At 45.6% G+C, this 20392-nt stretch overlaps 1 protein-coding gene across 4 annotated transcripts in view; it reads right to left on the bottom strand.

The window, feature by feature from the left end:
* Positions 1-1017: 1017 nt before the first annotated feature.
* The window catches only part of NUP214 (nucleoporin 214), a 97671-nt gene continuing 78296 nt past the window's right edge, over positions 1018-20392 (bottom strand). For 3 of the 4 annotated variants that reach the window (XM_046667207.1, XM_046667233.1, XM_046667216.1), the window contains exons 31-36: positions 16211-16367; positions 9690-9842; positions 4822-4993; positions 2667-2806; positions 1798-1822; positions 1018-1280 (exon numbers count right to left, since the gene is read on the bottom strand). In XM_046667207.1, the coding sequence (XP_046523163.1) occupies positions 1247-1280; positions 1798-1822; positions 2667-2806; positions 4822-4993; positions 9690-9842; positions 16211-16367 (681 nt within the window). In that variant the 3' untranslated portion in view covers positions 1018-1246. The remainder of the gene's footprint in view (positions 1281-1797; positions 1823-2666; positions 2807-4821; positions 4994-9689; positions 9843-16210; positions 16368-20392) is intronic. The other variant, XM_046667225.1, reaches the window with a different exon arrangement.

Below are 20392 nucleotides of genomic sequence, written 5' to 3'. Positions count from 1 at the left end.
GCAAAGCCACACCCTGGCTATCAGACGACAAGTTAAATCACACGGAAAACTCTTATTTAAATATTTCAAAATACAACTTTCCACTACGCCCAACTCTGAACAACCGTCCCTTTCCACCCCTCCCTGCTGCTGCCCAGGCCCAAGCCCTATCCTACTCCGGACCTGAAACAGAAGCAACTCTTACACCTGCTTCGATGCGAGCGGTCCTCGTTTGTCAGCAACTGTCTAGGATGTCACAGGCCTGAGAAATAAAATAGGCCCAGCCCTGAAAGACACTGCGTTACACGCACGTTAGTGAGACTGAACTTACGATCTCTAGGCCATCCCAGCAAATGCTCTATGGTGGTACTGGGCAGTAGTCTGGGTCCACCCAAGGGTTATCTGCACTGCGGTTAACAGACAGTGGCCAGGCTTGGTTACCAATGTCACTGTCACCTACTGGAGACCAAGGCTGTCTTCTCAATCAACTGTCTACTTCCTCTCCAGAACAGAAGAAATTAGCTGGGGACACCAGCATCCGAGAGCCAAAACGAGAAGATGCACTGACAAGGATGTCCCGAGGGCAGCAGAGGCGTCGGGGCACTCACTGGTCTGCGCCATGCTCGCCTCACAGGTGCCTATACTTGAAATGCTGCGTCTTTTCTGAACTCAGCGAGGCCTGAATGAGTGAGTTTCCTTCCCTCCACCCAGCCATGAAGTTGGCACCCCAAGGCTCCTGATACCCAACAGAAAAAAGACACGAAGGGGAGAGAACACACTATGGCCTCCAGAAGGTGGCCGCCAGCGTCCCACCTCTTCTCTGGGTGGAGGGCCCTGGGTCCAGGAGACCAGGGGACCGTCGGGAGAAGCTGCTGCCTACTCCCTTTATCCCCTGATCTCCTATGCAGGTTACTTTTGCTGCCATCCTTGAAGACATACACTGCTGGCTGATGGAAGGCAGTGCAGGTTTCTCAAAGCCACAGAAATGAGGAAACTTCTCTCCTTGGCTGTGACCTGAAAAAACCTACATACGCTCTGTATGGAAACAGATCAAACAGTTTAATAGCAGGGGGTGGAAAAAAACAACCAACACGAAATACAAAACAAAACAAGCAAGCAAGCATCTCCAGAGTTTTGGTTTCTGCTGTTTCTTTCTGGTGTGTTTCAACGAGAACATCCACTTTAAAGGGCTGCTCCAGTGACTCTCAGCGAAGAGGAGCTGAGAGTGCAGTTGGTCACGGGAACCGAGAGACACACGGACACTCACTCAGCTTCTCCAGCCACCAAAGCCCTGGACAGACCTGGAAGGAAGCGCCGGGAGAGAGGCGGGTCAGCTCCTGCTCCGACCGAGGAAGGGCTTCGGGGCTCATGCAGCTGCCTGGGTTCCAAGTCCAGGACTGAATTCTTAACGTCATGCAATTCTAGGCAGAAACTAGACTGAGGATGAAAACATCAGACTGGAGACGGGCCTGGAGCCCAGTGGCGAGCAGGAAGCTTCTGGGACACCAACAGGGCAATGAGGAGCAGCGCCTCTTGAGTCCTGTCCTCCAGCCTTTGCCCGTCGGATGGCACATTATTCTCTCTTACCACGGCCCTCAGAGGGCTAGGCCTGCCACCCCCTGCCATATTCCTGCTGAGACCAGCAAGTCACAAAACCCAAACCTGCCAGGGCACCCCCATGCTCCCAGGACAAGCTTTCAAAACAGGAAAAATGGATACAAAATGTACAAAGACAGGAAAAATAGTAGTCCATATTTTCACATATCATACACTCTCCCATCTGTATTTGATGACTCAAAATTGAAGACAGATACTTACGAGTTAGATGGTCCAAAGGAGAATCCTGAAAGAGATGAAAAGGGTCCAGTTATAACACACAGACAGTGGGAAGCCGAGGGTGGAGTCCAGGCCAAGCTCTTTCCCTCCTTTGCCTGCCTGCGGAAAGCTCTCCAGCCCCGCCTGCGGCCAGGTAGGCAGGTGGGCCGGCTTCTCAGTACTCTGGGATTCTTCCCTCCGCACCGCGCTGGGCGCAGGCAGAGGGTCTCCGGCACAGCCCCTCTCACGGAGCTGTACCCTGCCACACAGATCCATTTCATTAGGAAAACGTGCTTTTTCTACTTTTTCCATCCAGTTGCTTCTACTTCTTGAGGCCACAGAAGCAAGATACGTGCGTTCTAGGCCAGGCTCTGCTACTCACCGTCTGGCCCTTTGGGCAAATTGGCCCCTTCGTGTTTCTGTGTCTTTATTTGTAATATAATAACTTGCCTAACTTCTGTGCCTCATAAGTGTGTTGCAAGGATGAAAACAGAACATATATATATTCCACTGTCTGAAGAGGCAGAGTGTTAACAAATGAACATTTTGTGAAGTCTTCACATCTTGTTTTGTTGAGCCTGCTGGTTTGGATTTTTAAACCAAGGTCTAGTAAGATGCTTATTATTTTGAGTTCTCAAATCGTGAGAGAAAATCAAGTCAGTCATTTCTTTATTTGGTAAGAAACGGCACAATGTTACAAGTCTAATTAAAATCTAAAAAGAACATTTTGTCTTTCAACCACTTTCAGCTTTTAAAATACTTAAACTGAATAACCAGGTGAAAAGCCCTCCTTTCTTTGGCATGGGTGTGAGGGGCATTTACTGAGGACAAGGCAGGAGAGAACTGAGAGGGGAGACTGGCTGGCTGCCTACCTCCTCCGCCTGATCCGAAGCCCGAGAATCCCCCGCTCGGGGTTCCAAACCCAGAAGTCTGCTGGGACAGTGATCCAAAAGTTGGAGCGTTTTGACTTGCAAGGGTGCCAAACGAGGTGGTGTTGCTGCTGCTCCCAAACCTGGGTTCCAGGGAGAAACGAGACCGGTTAGCGCGGCTGTGCCGCCATGCTGCTGCCGAAAGCCTCAGTCCACCCTCATCAATCTGGGGATGCTCGACATCCATGAATTGAGGTGACGTGCCTGCTTTATCGGTTTAAAATAGCAGCCGCTCAGAAAGCACAGGCCAGAGCCCAGAGCAAACCTTCATCTCAGCTTTGGGAAGAAAAATAACAGGAATACAATATGAAAGCCAACTTGTCCAGTGTTTTAGTTTTCAACCACTGCCTGGAAATTCCAGGTCACTTGGAAATTAAGCAGCACTACGTTTTTTGCCTTTTCTGCCTCCAATAGTTCTTCAATTCTCGTCCATCATTTCAGCATTTCTTATTTGTCGACAATCCTCCCTCCCCCATTTTTTAATCTTCAGGTCCTCTCTGGATCTTGGTTCTACCTACCCGTCAAGATGAGGTAAGGTTTGCTCTGCATGCACAGCCAGCCAGGGGCCTGCTTTCACTGTACTCTGCCCCCAGAGTCCTGATCTCTTCCTACTCCTGCCTCAGGCCTCTCACAAACTGCAGTGGGAACTCCTCAGATGTCTGTGGGGTCAGAGACCAGGGACTTGAAAAAAGGTGAGGGGCTCTTCTGGAGATTTCATATGAGAGCTGGTACTCATTACCCTGTTCAACAAAATGGAACTACCCAGCCAGCCAGGATTTATGTGGGAGAGCCCCTCCAAGGCAGAATATGATACTCTTCTACCAGCAAAGAAAATAGCTGGTTTCAAATAAATAAATAAAACCTCAAGATTCCCAGTCAACCAAAACCCTTCTACCAACTCTGTAGTGTTTTGGGCCAGGTGGTCACTGGAGAGAACAGCATCCACCAAAACCAGCCAAGAATACCGGTTCCAGTCAGTCCCAATTCTCCTGTAAAAGCTTTCCTTAAGTTTACTTCTTGGGGTTTCCTGGGGGAAACTTAAAAGAGCCATTAGTCTCTACATGAAATCTAAGAAGCAATACATCAACTTGCTCACTTTCTTTGAAATTTGCTAGTATTTCTGCACGAGCTCCTTTCATGGAGGGGAAAGGGTATGAATAAGAAGCTACTTAAGTTTATTTTCAAGAGCAAGATGGTATCACTTCACCAAGACTCATCCCAGCTACCTTGACAATTCCCAAAAACAAAGCCTGCCTTCCCCAATCTTTAGCTTTCTGCCTCCCGAGCCAGTGCCGAGTGCCAGGGGTCTACCAGACGATAATTTCAGACACCAACACTGCCTTTGTCCAGACACTCTGTGCTCATCACCACATTATTTTACCGCCACTTTGTGGTGTGGTGAAGGTTATTTTCTCCTTGGAGTTTTTCTGGCAACCAGACTCAATTTCTGGGGCCATTAAAAGCAAATCCCTAACAGGGCAATCTCAAGTGACGATGCGCACAAGGCACTCAGAGCAGCTGTGAAAGCCGAGCAGTGATGGAGACTCTTGTAAGTGCAGGAGGTGGTTAGTGCCTAGGACAGAAGCTGAACAAAGCGGACTGAATACCCACTCTGGGGGTCTGGAGTGGAGCAGGGGACACAAGGAGTTGTCACTCAAGGACAATGGGTCTAGTGCACAACAATCCCAAGAGGAAAGAACCTGGTGAAAACTGTCCATTCAGAACTTCCTAACAGATGTTACCACACAAGGGACAAGCTTGGCTGTAAAGTAGCCATGGCAGGACTCTTTTCCTTCCTTTAACCAATCGCTCAGCTCCATCAGGAGAACGGGGGCTGCCAATCAGTACTCTATATATCAGGGCACAGCAACACAGCTCACGTCTCTTCATGCACTCCAAGGAGTCTGGCTTGGAAGAAATGGGCCCTCCCCTAGAGAGAACAGGAACCTGGAGTGACCTGTTTGCTGATCTCGAGGGAGGGGCCTTCAGGTGAGTCAAGAGCAGGGAACTTTCCCTTCACAACAAGAGTAGCAGGCCTCAGCACCTGTGGCTGGTGTGAGCTTGTGGGGTTCCTGAGGTCCCTCCCCGGGGAGCTTACCCGAATCCTCCTGCGCTGGCAGCCGCAGTGCCCTCTCCGAACACTTTGCCTCCCGTCGAGCCCAGAGGGCTTGTAAAGGCTGGGGCTGAACCGAATGCTGGCACCCCTCCAAACCCAGGGGATCCCCCAAAAGTAGGAGGGCTGCCAAACACTGGAGCAGCACCGAAGCCACCTGAGCAAAACAGAGGCAAACAAACAGAAATAGGGAGAAAGAAAGGAGACAGGAAGAGAAGACAATGAGCAGTGAGAAACCAAATCAAAAGAGGAAGGAAAAAAGAAAAATATGTTAGAAATTCAAATACAAAGAACTATAACAAAGGGCAACAACCCTTCCATCAGCACAATAATTATTAAAACCAAAGACCAAGTCGCCCCCCTCCATCTGTTTCCAGTAGAGGAGTCCGGGCTCCACTCGGGAGAGCTCCTTGGAATTTGAAGAACCCAGCAGCCCCCATGTTTGTCTGCGAGATGCCCAGTGCCTCCCAGAGGCACGCGGAACTCATCAGCTCTCAATCTCGTGAAATGAGACGGCCACCAAGAAGCAACGTGGTCGTTTCAGGTCCCTTCCCAGCCCCTCTGGCAGCTGTGAGACTCCTCATTGAAAAATGGTTCCCAAAAACTCCGATCCCTACTCAGCTGCCCAGATGACAGATCTGATTACTCATCACCACCAGGCAAGGCATCCAGCTTCATGGAAACCCACATGATCAAATTAGAGGCCCAAAGTCCCTCTCGGGGAGAACCTGTGACCTGGGCGACAGGAGGCACAGAGAGACGCCTGGCACTGGCACTCAGCCAGGGGCTTTTTATTTATTTAAAGCCTAATGGCTCTCACATCTCTCACTGGTCTCTCTCTCTTTGTACAGAAATTTTTTAAAAAAACGCTTTCTCTGCGCAGTCAGGAATTACTCCTCAATAAAGAAGCAGGCTGAATGTCTTCTCTGGAGGAAGGCTGCTGTGTAAGTGTGATAAAGCACCCACTCAGCTGTGAGGAGAGCCAGCGGAGTCTAGGAGCCCTCTGCAGGCCCCAGCACAGCTGCTCAGGCACACGGGCTGGCGGGGCTGCACGCGTGTGGGGGATGCACGGAAAAGGGTTACATGTGCCGGGGCAGCCTCCTCGGACTGGAGATGCCCCTCAGGCAGAAAAAGGGACCATCCTTCCCTGACTATCCCTTCTGCTCCTGAGGAGGGTTCCCAGCCCCCAAGATACTCCTTAAATCATCTAGGCCATCAGCAGAGACCCTCAGGGAGTGTCTGTTGAATGGAAGGGAATAAAATGGTACAAGAAATGTGCTCTAAAGGGGAGTATTTGTTAAAATGAGTATTGGCCTCCGAGCTACATGCTAAAGGGAATGATGGCGGCCTAGGGGCAAGCAAGGAGGCAATCAGCCTAAGGAGACAGGGATGTTATTCTCGCCCCTTTGAGAAAGTGAGTCCCGCTGTAGCAGGATCAATCAGGCCTCCTTATTACAGGCATAAGCCCACCATAAGCTTCTGCCACCTGAATCAGGAAAGATCAAATACTGGGTATGAAAAGCTGTCAGCTAAACTCGTTAGTTAACTGTTATTCTGTGATTCAATTATTTGCTTGTTTACCCTTAGTAGTGGTTGCACAAGTGAGAAGATAGTTTTTGCTAAGGCTCATGTTTGGGTTAACATTCTGTATTTTAAAACCTTGAGTGAAATTCCAAGCCATGATAACGGAGACTGGTTACAAATATAACAGACTGGAAAAAAAAAAGTGCTAAAAAACCCTTGCAGCTGAATTATTCAAGACTGCTCACAGATCTAGTTACACTTTCTTCCTAGATACACGGGGCTTTATCTAGCACTCAATATTATTCAGACTTCTTGGTGGAAGGTGAGTGAAAAATGAGAAGTCACAACGATACAGAAGGTAAACCGGACAGAGGAGGGGAGCAGATTAAACACGCACACAGACACTTACACACACACAATGCCACAAACAATACACCTGGGTCACAGCTAAATGAAATAGGAAGAGAATGGTCACTCTGGTCTTATTTTTGGAGATAGGCAACTTACTCCTGATGCTAGGAGGGGTTCGACTTTATCAGATGCCATCTTCTCATGATTTTCTTCTCCAGAAGAAACAGAAACTTACTAATAATGAATGATAATAAAATATCTCATTTACTGAGGGCCCTCTACATGCCAGGTGTGGTGCCAGGTGCCGCAGAGCAGTTTGCTTGAATCCCCCAATAAACCTGGGACCCCACTTCACAGGTGAGGAAACTGAGGCTTGGCGGATCCATTGCTTGTCTGAGTTTAGCCAGCTGGTAAGTGGTTGAGCTGGGCCTGGAACAAGGCCTGAGCGACTCAAAAGAGCGCCTGTCACCCAACCATCATGTGTCATGCTGCCTCCCTCCACTGCCGCTAAGTCCAGCAATTCCACCAACAGGGCAGCGGGGTGAACACAATGGACTGGGGACAGCAGCAGGGTCATTTTTAGTCTGTCCCACCCCAAATCATCTGCAGCAGTATTATTTTCTAACGCAACTGTATTGAAGGGAGGATGGACACTTGAAGTTTTTCACACTCATTCACACCATCAATCTAAAATCCATCCCTCTTACAGCAAACAGTGCTACTCCTGACGCCTCAGGCACTTGCACTGCCTCGGCAGGAAGGAAGCTCTCTGTGTAAAGCAGCTTTGCCTTGCGCTCCACACTCGGGGCTCCTCCTTCTGCGGAAGGAGCTCTTCGAGAGCGGACACAAGCGCCGCAGCAGAGGAGAGCACGGGGAGAGCAGTCTTTCCTGCACCCTCACTTTCCCCTTTCTGGTTACTGGTTCATCCATCTCATGTATTTGACAGGCAGCTTTCTCTGTTAGAGTCCTCAGTCTAGGTGGCTTCATGGGGCCAACAGGCAAATAGGAAAGATATTCTGAAAGGCGGGAGGATATATTTTCTCTAAGACAAAAATGAGAGCGTTGGATTCTCACATCAACTGGAGGCTGATCCCAGGAGAAGGAATAACACATAAGAAAACACACGAGTCAAAGAAGACATCATCAGGTTCCTTAAAAAATATATTGTCTTGGGACCAGCCCAGTGGCGCAGTGGTTAAGTTCACACGTTCCGCTTCTCGGCGGCCCAGGGTTCACCAGTTCGGATCCCGGGTGCGGACATGGCACCACTTGGCAAAAAGCCATGCTGTGGTAGGCGTCCCACGTATAAAAGAGGAAGATGGGCACAGATGTTAGCTCAGGGCCAGTCTTCCTTAGCAAAAAGAGGAGGATTGGCAGTAGTTAGGCTCAGGGCTAATCTTCCTCAAAAAAAAAATAAATAGTCTTGATGATTAATGAACTAAAATTTCTTAGTAAGATTTAACCAGGATCAAGAACCCTGTAGCCTTTTCCTTTTTAAATCAGTCACTGCAAGGAAGGGTGGGGCCAAAATAAAGCTGCAACGCTCATTTCTAGTCCATTTTAACTTCCAGGAAAAGAGTATCCAGAACTATCCAAAGACTAACCCAGCCAAGTCACAGGTCTGAGGGAAGGTGCGCAGTGCTTTTGGAAACCACTGCAATTTAGGCTCCAAAAGGCAGAATTCTAGGTACTAACATGAGGCAGTCCTAAATCAGAGCCACGCCTGATCTGGTCCTCAGGTGGGCTCCTTCCGCTGGAAGCTGCCTAACTGCCAAGTCTGCCCTGACTCCACAGCAGGGAGAAGCATCCTGCCTGCTTACTCATGGGACTTTGCTTCAAAAATCTGCTTGCTCAGCAAACACCCTCCTCCCTGCCCCCTGGCTTAAAAAAAAACTTTTCACACAATTTTCCACACAACAGGGGTAGCAGTGCAGACTCTCCGCACATCTCAGAGACAGAAATAGGACAGAGAGGCAGTTGACAGAAATGAAGTATGTTTTTCTACCTAAGCATATATTGTTCTTTAAAATTTTTAATTATAAATGTAATAGACAATTATAAAAAGTCACACAGGGGCCAGCCCCATGGCCGAGTGGTTAAGTTTGTGCGTTCCGCTTTGGAGGCCCAGGGTTTCACTGGTTTGGATCCTGGGCGGGGACATGGCACTGCTCACCAAGGCGTGCTGAGGCAGTGTCCCACATATCACAACTAGAAGGACCCACAACTAAAAAAATATATAACTATGTACTTGGGGGAATTTGGGGAGAGAAAGCAATTAAAAAAAAAAAAAGAAGATTGGCAACAGTTGATGGCTCAGGTGCCAATCTTTAAAAAGAAAAAAAAAGTCACACAGCTTATAGATGTATACTTTAAAAGTAATGCTGGGATAAAAAATAGTGCTGGTAAGCTATTTATTCTTGATTATATGGGTATATTCCAACTGTGAAAATTAACTGAGCAGTATACTTATGATATGTGGATACTGCATATGTACATGTAATATATTTGTGTATGCTATACTCAAAATGTGATTTGTGAAAAAGGGCAAAATGATATAGACATAAAAAATTAAACAGATAATCTGTCTGCCTATGACAGTAATGGGTACCCAAGCAAGTCTGTGACTCAGGATGCTTTCTTGTTTACATTTCAGTTATCACTTTCTTTTGTATTCCCTTACTTTGGTTGTTCTGCAACTGATAAATATTTACAATGTTTTCTTCTCTAGGAAGACTCTAAGTTCTCTTAAAGGCTGCACTGCATGCATTCTGTGCTTTCCAACACGTCTCAGGAGATCTAGAACAGTGTTAGGAACACAGCAGATGCTCAGTGAATATACAAATAAATTGGGGGAAAAAGCACTTCACCCATACGCCATCCTACTCCCTTGGGAACCACCCTAGAGAGATCTCCTCTCAGATCTATGCAGATGTAAATACACGTATAAAAAGAACCACAGCTTGTAAGGATAGTGGTACCTGTTTTATTCTGAGTGGAAAACCCAAAGCCTTGGGATGCCACACTTCCTCCTCCAGAGCTGAAAGTGCCAGCAGGTTTCTGCTCTCCAAATGATGAGCTGGCAAATCCACCAAAGGTCTTGGCCCCACTGTTTCCGAATAGGTTAGAGGTATCTGAAGAGATGAAAAACAGGTGTGAGGGAGACCAGAGGGAGAAAGTGTTCTTATTTACCTCTTAGAACAGAGAAGGATGAAACCTCAGCTGGCTGTTTCAGGAGAAGGGAGTGACAAAGAAATCTAGGATCCAAGGGAAGAGAGCTGTAGAGAAATGGATACCTTCTCTGATGTGCATGCATCTTGATGACAAGCTCTTAATCATTTTGGTACCCAGGCTCAGGATTTCCTGGGACGATCCTACAGGCACAAAATCAAGAGGCAGCAACAGGCGCCAATGACAAGGCTCCTTTGCAGAAACTCATCTGTGCTCCCCCAGCAGACCTATCCACCGACAGAGGACTGATACGGCAGCTTCACAGGAGACAATTTTCTCCTGAAGACTAAGGCTTGTTTTCATCAATCTCCTCACATGCAGGTGCAGACCAACTTCAAATTTTGTCAAACCAGAGAAAATAAAGTTAGAGTAAATCCAAACTAAGCATAATGGCTTCCAGCATTCTGCTGTTATAGTCCAGTTGGGCATGCTTGCTGTTGCCTGGTCTGCTCAGAGAATGGCAGATGACACGAGAAAACCCATGCTGCTCCTACCTCTGATCTGATGGGAGCTAGGGATGTTCTCAAGAACATAAAGAGGCCAGCAAGATTTCCAGTCTTACTTCCTCTTTCTAAGAGGTGCAATTAAGCCCTTGACCTTCTAGATACTTATCTAACGGGTCACTCCCTCAACTACGCACTGAATCGGCTCCAGGAATTAAAGGAAACAAGGGAACTTCTACAAACCAAGACGGGTGAGAAGTTTTTTGTTTGTTACAAGAAATGCAAATCTGACAGGCAATATATAAACAGCCAAAGTCGCATACACAGAGGCAATCCCTCGGAGAACGCCGATAGTATACTATGGATCAGCAATTTTTCTTTTACATTTTTTTTGGAGGGGGGACCACTCACATTTCCCTACCACATACGGATGGGTATTTCAGTAAAATGAGTTTGCACCCACAATAAGGCAGGGAAAAGCTATCCTGAAATGGGGTCGATGCCCAAAGACACAGGCATTAATAGGAGGCTGAAATGATATGCTCTGGGTGGGTAATGGAGAGTTGACTCTGTGTCACCAAGTGAGAAGTACAGACATCGGTACAAGGCTGTACAAGCTAATCAGGTGCTTGTGTGAAGGTGACAGAAAGGAGAGCAGTGGAAAGGGGATGACTATCTCTCTCCAAGTGGAGCTGTTTCAAGAGGTGGTCCACCCCTAACCTGTCAATCCCAAAGTCTTTCATCTCCCTCTGCACCAATCCCACCCCAGCGTGAGACACAACTGCTGCTATTTCTCACTGGAACGCTCTTGGTCTACAGTCTAGGAAGTAAGGAGCCTCATCTCAGGGGCACAATCACCTCGACTGTCTAGGCACAGGGCCTCGGACTACCATATGGTCACCTGCTCTGGAAAACTACTGCTGACAGTCTGAGAGCTTGGCTATGAGTGTGTCAGGCACTGACAGTGGGAGCGATTTAGAAGTTCCTTTCCATTATCCTCACAGACAGTACCATAGGATTATTTATCCCCTGCTGGAATCTACAAAATGTCCTCTTGAACAGTCTGATCTTTCCCTTCAAGAGCCAGCTGGAGGTTACATCTGGCTCCTCCAATAGCAGTGCATTTGCCACTGGAGACAAAAACAGGCTCCTTGGAATTTCAAGAACAGAGGACTGCAATTTTCGGACTTTGTTGGTGCTAGCAATGCAAAATTCCAAATAGCACTCAAACCCAAGCACAAGATTAGGGATCAGATCTCCTCCTGGAGAAATTCAAAGTACCGAGGGGAAATGATTCTACTGGGACAATATTGGGAGACTTAAATTCCTGAGACGTCAGAGAACATTTAGAAGTCTTTGGGCTTCTTTATCCATTATCTTTAAGAATCTTCTGTCTTTAAGATGTTCATAGCATTATTATAGTGGAACAAGCATGAGTTTTACAGTCAGACCTGACTTAGAATACCTAATAACTATCAAGTTGGGCAAGAACTTCCTATGTTCCTACTTTCTCATCCTGAAATGGGGACAGCAGTTGTGACCATGTAAGGCTGCTGTGAAGATCAAATGAGATAACGTATATGGAACACCCAGTCAGGCACAGGGCAGACCCTCAGGAAATGTAACTGCCCCTCTCTGTCTTTAACTCTTCCTCCTGCCATACCCCAATCAGGTTCAATGTAACAAAACACAGAGTAGGTCAGCTGTAGAAATGAAATCCTTTTCACTCTGCAAAGATCACAAGAATTAAACCATTCAAGTTGTAAGAGCTGTCATTTGCAGTCTCAAAAGGAAGGCTGCATGTTGAAATATTTTAGGATTTATTTAAGCTGCTCTGAAACAAAGTGGCATGAAATGATGTCTGTTCTTTCCATTTCCATGGTCAACAATGTGTTTCTCTGTTCTCTCCTAATGGTTCCAAAATAAGTCTCTAGCTCTTGAAAATATGGTAAATAAGAGAATATCTTGGTTGTTGGAGAATATTTCATTGTAGAAGATTCTTTTTCACTTGGGAACAAACCAGTGAGAATACTTTTCTCTGCAGAGCCACCAGATGACTTCCACTTTGGGGGGTGACAAGTACAGGGGAAACTGGCATCCGCTTGGGGCTCCCATGCTGCTGGCACAACAAGGATCTTCGCTGATCTTTTATTCGGCAAAAATACTAGCGAAAGTATTGATCAAGGTCTGACTCAATTTAAATCAAATTATACTTGATATAAATTTGATATAAATAATATCACCAAGACCAGGTCCCATGTCATTCTGCAGGTCTAAAGTCACTAAACAAGAATTCAATATGCACTGAGAAGGGGGTTCTCAAGAAGCTCTCATCCAGGACACTTTCCAAGACATTTTCTTAAAGAACAGTTGCAGGCCCTTTGATCAAGTGGCTTTTTCATCCTCACACGAGTAAGTCTTTCAGACCTCTGAACAGAAAGAATGTGCTGAGAATGGTTCTAACCAGTGGCCTCAGAATAAGACTCAGGAGGCAGTAGGTCCTTGCAGGTAACAAGTCACAGGGGTGCTGAATTTTAAATGAGCCCAGGGGTTAAAAGTGTATCTTTGGTAGAGTCTCTGGGGAAGCCAGAGAGAAGAAGTCTTTACAAAGCGTGAGCTTGTGGACAGAGCGCAAGCCAACTCCAAGCAACAGTGCTCCTAGCTTGTCCGTCTTGGTCACTGCACAGTTCCAACTACTTCTCGGGGCTAAAGAGGGCAGCTTCCGGACCAGGCAGTCTGGGGCCTAAATGTCACAAAGGGAACTGCTGGTTGCTCAATATCTGCTCAGATACCTATCTGCAAGGGAGCGTGTTCAATGCCGTGTGGAACGAGCACAAGGGCAGTCAAACAAGGCACACCTGGGAGTTCCATTACGTGAGGCTAGAAGATCTCAGGAGGCAACACGGTGGCTCAGAGCCCAGGAAACATTCTCAGATCAACCTCTGGCGACGCCAGTCAACGGCTGCTACTTCCCTAAGTCCACATCCCTTCTCTGAACCTATTTCCTCATTGGTAAAACGGGGACGGCCACATCTAAAATCACCGTTGTAAGAAGTAATTGGACCACACACATGGGGCACCTGGCACACAAGAGGTGATCAATAAAGGCTAGGTCGCTTCTGCCTGATGTCCTGTGAAGGAATGGAATACAAGGGCTGTAGGATTCCAGAGAAGAGAGAGCACTGAGGGCCTGTGTGACCCTTCGTTCGCCCTTACAGGAAGGCTCAGTTCAGATGAGTGGAGTGGAGGGAGCGTGGGACCCTGGCACAGAAGCAGGGAGAAGTGAGAGGTGTGTGCTTGGTGTGAAGGACAGCAAGCAGACATACTGGCCAAAATAGAGGGAATGTGTTGGGGGTGTTGAGTCAAAGTCAAAAAAGGACGCTGGGGCCAGCTCACAGAGGGCCCTGAATTTCAGCCTAAGGAGTTGGTTTTGACTTTATCGTATAGTTACTAGGAAGCTGCCAAAGGGTTTTGCATAGGGACAGTGGCAAAATCAAAGTGGAGTCTTAGACACTCAATTTTATGGATTTTCAGCCCACAGTAGAGGAGACTGGAGGCAGGGAGGGGAGTTTGGAGACCACTGTGATAACCCAGGTGACGATGGGGAACACACCCCACAGTGACAGAGAAAAGAGAAGAAAAGGAGAGAGGAACGAACTGTTTGCGAGGCAGGAAGAGAACCAGGAGAGCTGACCCACACAATCCGGGAGAGAAGTGGCGCTGGCAAGTATCAAATGTTGCAGAGTCACCCACGGAGAAAGAGGCTGTCCCTGGTGGTTTGCAGAAAGCATTCTCAGTCCTGTGGCAAGGACAATGCCCTCCCCAGATGACTTCTGGCTCCTTCTCCATTGTTCCTTTCTCCTATCCGGCACTTAATCCCTGGGGATACAGAGAATCCTGTCTCTTTCACTATCAAATCATAATTTAGTTTTCAAAAACAAAATAATGTTAAGCCTTTCCTGTACCCTTTCAAATTCACTTAAACATCCCTTCAGCATAAAAGTAAACTGCTAGTTTCCAATAGCCAGCCTTTAGGAGATGAAGACCAGAAGGCGTCTGGTATCAAGATAGACACGTGTTTATTTTAAACCAGAAGTAAAGAATTAGAAACAATAGTGTGCCAGTGAACAAGAGGCTGGGGGGCGGGAGGGAGGGTTCTGATTTGTAGCACTGTCCAATCTCCATGGTGTGAATCAATACTTCCTGATGTCACTGACTGTGGAGCTGGGGAGAGATGTGCACAGCTGGCTCTTGTGAGCCAGTGCAAGCCAGCTCCAGCCCACCACTGAGAGAAGGCAATTCTTTGACAGGTGAGAGCCATGACACTAGAGAGGAAATTAGGCAGGAAAAAAGGAATTTTTACAAGGGTACACACCTAAGTTTTAACAATAGGCTAGTAACACAATCTTGCAGATGATAAGTTACCTATGGGATAAACCCATATTTCTAACTAGCAAGCGCCAGATGCTGTGTTTGGCACATTATGTATGATCTAGCTGAGTTCTAGATCTGCCACTCTCTGGTTTTGTGAATGAAACAAAACAAAAAAACAATCACCTAACCATCTTGGGCTTGTTTCCTTATTGGAAAATGGAGAGTGCTACACAAGGATCATGTTTTCAAAGTACGTGCTGTGCAGCCCTGCGGTTCTGTGTTGAGAGCTGGGGAAAAGATGGGGAAACCACCCAGGTGTAACTCTGGTTCCTGACCCTTGCTTCCAAGTGACCTATTTTTATCTGTTTTACATATCAAGATTCTGTTTGAGAGTTCATCTGCAGAAACAGTTTTTGAAAACTGCTAGACTCGATTTCTAAGATCCTTTCAGTCTAGGATCCTAAATTCCTCCTGGCACATTGAAAGCTAAAGAACACAAATGTCTGATTATAAAATTTCACAAGTTAAGAGGTATGTGTCTATTGACTGTAATCTTTCCTTATATTTTACTAGAGGAACAGTGACATCAAAATACCTGCTGTGTGAACCCAGAAGGGAAGCTCAGCCCAGAGAGCTTTGCTTTTAACCCCATGGGCCTTAATATTAAGGAGATATCCGTCCTGTCCATAGAACGTTAGCTCTTGATTCATTGAGATCTTGTTAGGCACAATGGATGGGCAAAGCTGCATGGACAGCGTATCAAATGAGAAGCTAAGACGAAGATGACAAACAGCTTCCCAACTTCCCATCTCAGCCTCCATCAGCAGCAGGATATTTTTTAAAAAGATTTAAACAAACAATTTTCTTTCATTTCAAACCACGAATAACAGATCACACAAAGAATTTTAAAAATTAGCTGGAGAAGAAACTGCCTGCAGAAAGATACAGCTTCATTTGAAAATAAGACAAAAATGTAAAAGATGAGAAATAATGAAGGCTTCAACTTTTGGGTGACATTTCTCTATAGCAGCTGAATTTTAAAGCAAATTCAAAGAGAGTACTACACAAATGAAAGTCCAGATGCTCCTTCTCCAAGCACAGCCAGCTTGTTCTGCTGCTCTCATTTCTGCTTGTCTGCTTGCATTCATTTCAAGTCATTTCAATGCTAAGAAACAGAGCAATTTGGGCCTTGGGAGAGAAGGGAGCAGTTCATACTCAGATTCTCTCCCTGCAGCTCTGATGTCTTTTCATGATTATATAGGACATCTCATTAAAAACCCAAAAATAAAAAACAAAACCAAAACAGATCACACTGCTTTGGGGAAGATGTTTTAAGTGGGCCTTCCAGACCTTTTCTTTCCTTTCTTCATTTTTCACTGAAGCTTTGATAACACCAACAAGATGACAATTGCATCAGGGGACTGAGGGACTGGGAAAACTCTTTCTCAACTTACTTGAGGTGGCTGTAGGTCCAAAGCCTCCGCTGGCCGAGCTGAATGGGTTTTTGTTGGCCGCATCCTGGCTGGGTTTCCCTCCAAGGCCACTGAAGAAACCTCCCCCTCTTCCAGTGTTTCCAGGCCCAAACACGCTACCACTGGAAGGGGACGACTGCTAAAAACAAAAGGGGCAGGAAGTGAGATAGGATGAGAGGTCATCGGAAAAAGGCAGGCCACATCCGCGGAAAGGAGGCACTCACAGCTGGTACAAATGGGAAAACCAAGGGAACTCTGATTAGTTCTGGTACGAATGCTCTGATAACCACGAAAGAAGCTGGACTCTGGACAGGGACTTCCTACGAATCAGAAGTTCTCAAGCTGTCCACGTTCACAGTTCTCTGAAAAGATGATTTATAGTAGGTGGGAATTTTAAAAAGTTTATCTGCCTTGCTGCCTGCAGTCTCTGCTTGACCCAATGCCAGGGACCGGAAAACCACCTCCTGAAGAGTTCTCCCTAACGCAAAACTTTAAAAACATTTCTGGGCTATTATGAGTGCCACTTATTTTGATTCCCCTAGTTGTGGCTGAACTCAGCAGCAACTGATGCTAAGTGATTTACATTGTCTTTTCTCCCAATATGTGCACTTTTATTTCATAATAACTTTCCCAGTACTGCAGAAATAAGCTTAAATTAGCTCCATTGTTGAAATGATGACCACAGCTGAATTCTGTCCAACTTTGCAAACTTACGCCCAGAGGATGCTGCTAAGTTAGGGAGCATGCTGACTCAAAGCTGCATCAGACGCCACACATTTTATTTCTGTTTGGAAACTAGTGCTTTCAGGAAGACCAGTGCTACATTTGGGGGATCATTAACTTTAGTTAAGGGCGTTAGCTCCTTGGCTGATAACGTAGAGTAAGATGGGCTTTTAGAAATGGGCCACTGTGCACTGGAACCTTACAGAAGCTCCCTTCCAAGGGAGGCGGAGTGGTGTCCGAGTCCCTCTTGTGTAAATGGGGGTAATAAACCACCCACCTCAAAATGATGAGTGAATTAAATGAGCTAAGAAACACGGCACACTTCAGAATAGCTCCTGAAATATAATTACATGCTCAAAAAATGGCTGCTTTCATGATTTTAACGACGATAACAGACCAATGATTGAGCACTTTCTATGTGCTAGGCACTTTACAAGTAATTATTTAATCCCCACGAAAGTCAAACCTCTAGTGGGCCCCCTTTACATCCCGCAGCGTGTCCCTCCTCTGCAGGTGCACAGCTGCCACCTGGCCTGAGCCACGGAACCTGCCTCTTTGCCTTACTGTAGACAACTTAGCTGATGCTCTGCGTCCACGGCAACCTATGTTCACACGACAGCTAGAATAACACTTTGAAAGGGCAGTCAGGTCATTGCACTCCTGTTCAAGAATTCTAAAAGCCCTGACAGGACGTGGCCCGTCCATCTCTGGACAGCACCTTTGCTCATCCCTCTCCCCTCACTGGGTACGGTCACACCAGTCTTTGCGCCTTGAATACAACAAGGGACAAAAAGCCAAATTTGTACCTGAGGGGGATGGACTTAATGTACTTGCTTATCTCTTTCACTTTTTCTCTTTGTTTCTGAAACTTCTTTAAAAACAACAGTAACAGTTTACTACAACCATTTAATGATGAGTAACAGCTTTTTAAAACTTGGAATCCAATCCAAGCATAAAAGCATAGGTTCTGATAACTAGTAAACTTGACTTTGAAAGAAGACATGACAAGTAATGCACGCAGGTAGAAAAGACGAAATTTTTTAGCTGACTTCCCTGCATCAGGCTGAAACACAGGAAATTGCCAATATATGGATATTTTTACCGACAAAACCCCAGCAAGTTCAGATGGTTCAACTTAATTTTAAAAACATGATTTGAAAAATAATGGATATCTGTAGAAATTGTAGAAAGGAAGCGGCTAACACTTCACTGCAGTGAATGTGAACTGGCAGTTACTGAGAATGGTTTATAACCATTCCTCATAAATGGTTAGAGAAAGTCCCATTCATTTTAATTGCGATAATTAACAATAGTTTTAAAAACTTTACATTATGCAAAATCTCAAAAGTGTAAAAAAATAAATAGAAGAGCATAATGAAGCTCCCACACGTATCCATTTCCCAGCTGCAACGATTAACTCACAGCCAGTTGAGTTTCATCTATGCCCCTATTTACTTCCCCCATCCTTTACTAGTATGAAGCAAATCCCAGACGTCTGACCATTTCATCCACTGATTTTCCAGTATAAATCTCTCAAACGTAAACCATAATACCATCACCATGTCTAGAAAATTAACAATGATTCCTTAATATCATTAAAGCGGGAGTTAGTGTTCAAGACCCAGCCATACAATATTGCCAAAAAAACAAACCAAAGCTGAATCTCATCAAGCCTCCAGACCCAAGCACTACTTCACAGGAAGTAACAGAGGAACATGCTAACGTGGAAGTTACACCACCGGGATGCAGTCAGCAGCCAGAGCCCAGGGAATCGACAGGACAAATGACCTGCTTTGTTCAACAGCTTACGAGGATTATGAGGAAAAATAAAAGACGGAGAGACATGGAAGGGTAACCTACAGATAAAGAGACTTAAGGGACCCATCAACCACTCTCAACACGTGGACCTAATGTGATTCTAATGCAGAGAAACAAACATAAAAAGAAAAGAGAGACACTCACGAGACTTCTTCAGAAAGGCACCTAAATCATCTTCCCTGACCACTATCACTCCATTCTCTTAACAGTGCTTAAAACTGTCTGAAACTGAACTGTTTCAATAGAGACTGACTCCCTCCAGGCAGTGTGAGCTCTGTGAACACACCCACTTTTGTCTGTCTTACTCATCACTGAATTCCTGCATGAGGGATTCAATTAATTTGGACAGTCCTGGTTCTACAGTTTACTAGCTATGCACTACCTATTTTTTTTCTGGTGATGAAGACTGGCCCTGGGCTAACATCCATTGCCCATCTTCCTCTATTTTGTGTCTGGGATGCTGACACACTACGGTTTGCTGAGCAGTGTGTAAATCCACACCTGGGATCCAAACCTGCGAACCCCAGGCCACCAAAGCAGAGCACCCAAACTTAACCACTACACCACCTGGCTGGCCCCATGCACTGCCATTTTAACAACATTAAATCTTCTGGTCCATGAACATGGGATGTCCTTCCATTTATTTAGATCCCCTTTAATTTCCTTAAACAACGTTTTACAGTATTTTGAGTAAATGTTTTGCACCTCTTTTGTTAAATTTATTCCTAAGTATTTTACTTTTTGATGCTACCAGAAATTGAATTTTCTTAATTTTCAGATGGTTCACTGCAAATGTATAAAAATCTAATTGATCTTTAATATTGATCTTGTGTCCCGCAAACTTGTGAATCCATTTCTTCTAATAATGTTCTAGCGGATCCCTTGCCATTTTCTATCTATGTGACATTACCCGCAGACACACAGCTTGACTTCCGTTCCAATCGGACGCCTTTTATTACTCTCTCGCCTAACTGGCCTGGCTAGAATCAAGACATGCTTTTGAGATGCATCCATACTGCTGCATACATTAGTCGTTCTTCCCTTTTTACTGCTGAGTGGTCTTCCACTGTACAACTATGCCAGGGCTTACTACTCTCCTGTTGATGAACACCTGTATTGTTCCCAGGTTTGGACTATCATAAACAGAGCTGTTAGGAACATTCTTAGAGAAGTCTTTTTGTGGACATGTATTTTCATTTCTTTTGGGTAAATACCTAACCTAGAATTGTAAACCATAAAATTAGTGTATATTTAACTTATTTAGAAATTGTCACATGGTTTTCCACAGTGGCCGCACCATTTGACACTCCCACCAGCAATGTGTTAAGAGATCGAGCTGCTCTCAATCTTTTCCACAATTGCTTGTTAGTGCTTAAACTGTAGCAATTCTGGTGGGTATGAAGTAGTATCTCATTGTGGTTTTACTTTGCATTTCTCTGATGACTAACAATGCTCAGCAAGTTTTCATGTGCTCACTGGCCCTTTGCATTTCCTCCTCTGTAAAGTATGTGTCTGAGTATTTTGCTTATTTTAAACATTGGGTTTTTTTATTTTTGATTCATAGGACTTCTTTGTATACTCTGGACAGAAGCCCTTTGATATATGTATTATAAATATTTTCTC

This window comes from Equus quagga, chromosome 1 (genome assembly GCF_021613505.1).
Source record: "Equus quagga isolate Etosha38 chromosome 1, UCLA_HA_Equagga_1.0, whole genome shotgun sequence".
NCBI lineage: Eukaryota > Metazoa > Chordata > Mammalia > Perissodactyla > Equidae > Equus > Equus quagga.
Note: the sequence above shows the minus strand (reverse complement) of the source record. Positions and strands in the feature narration are given on the sequence as shown.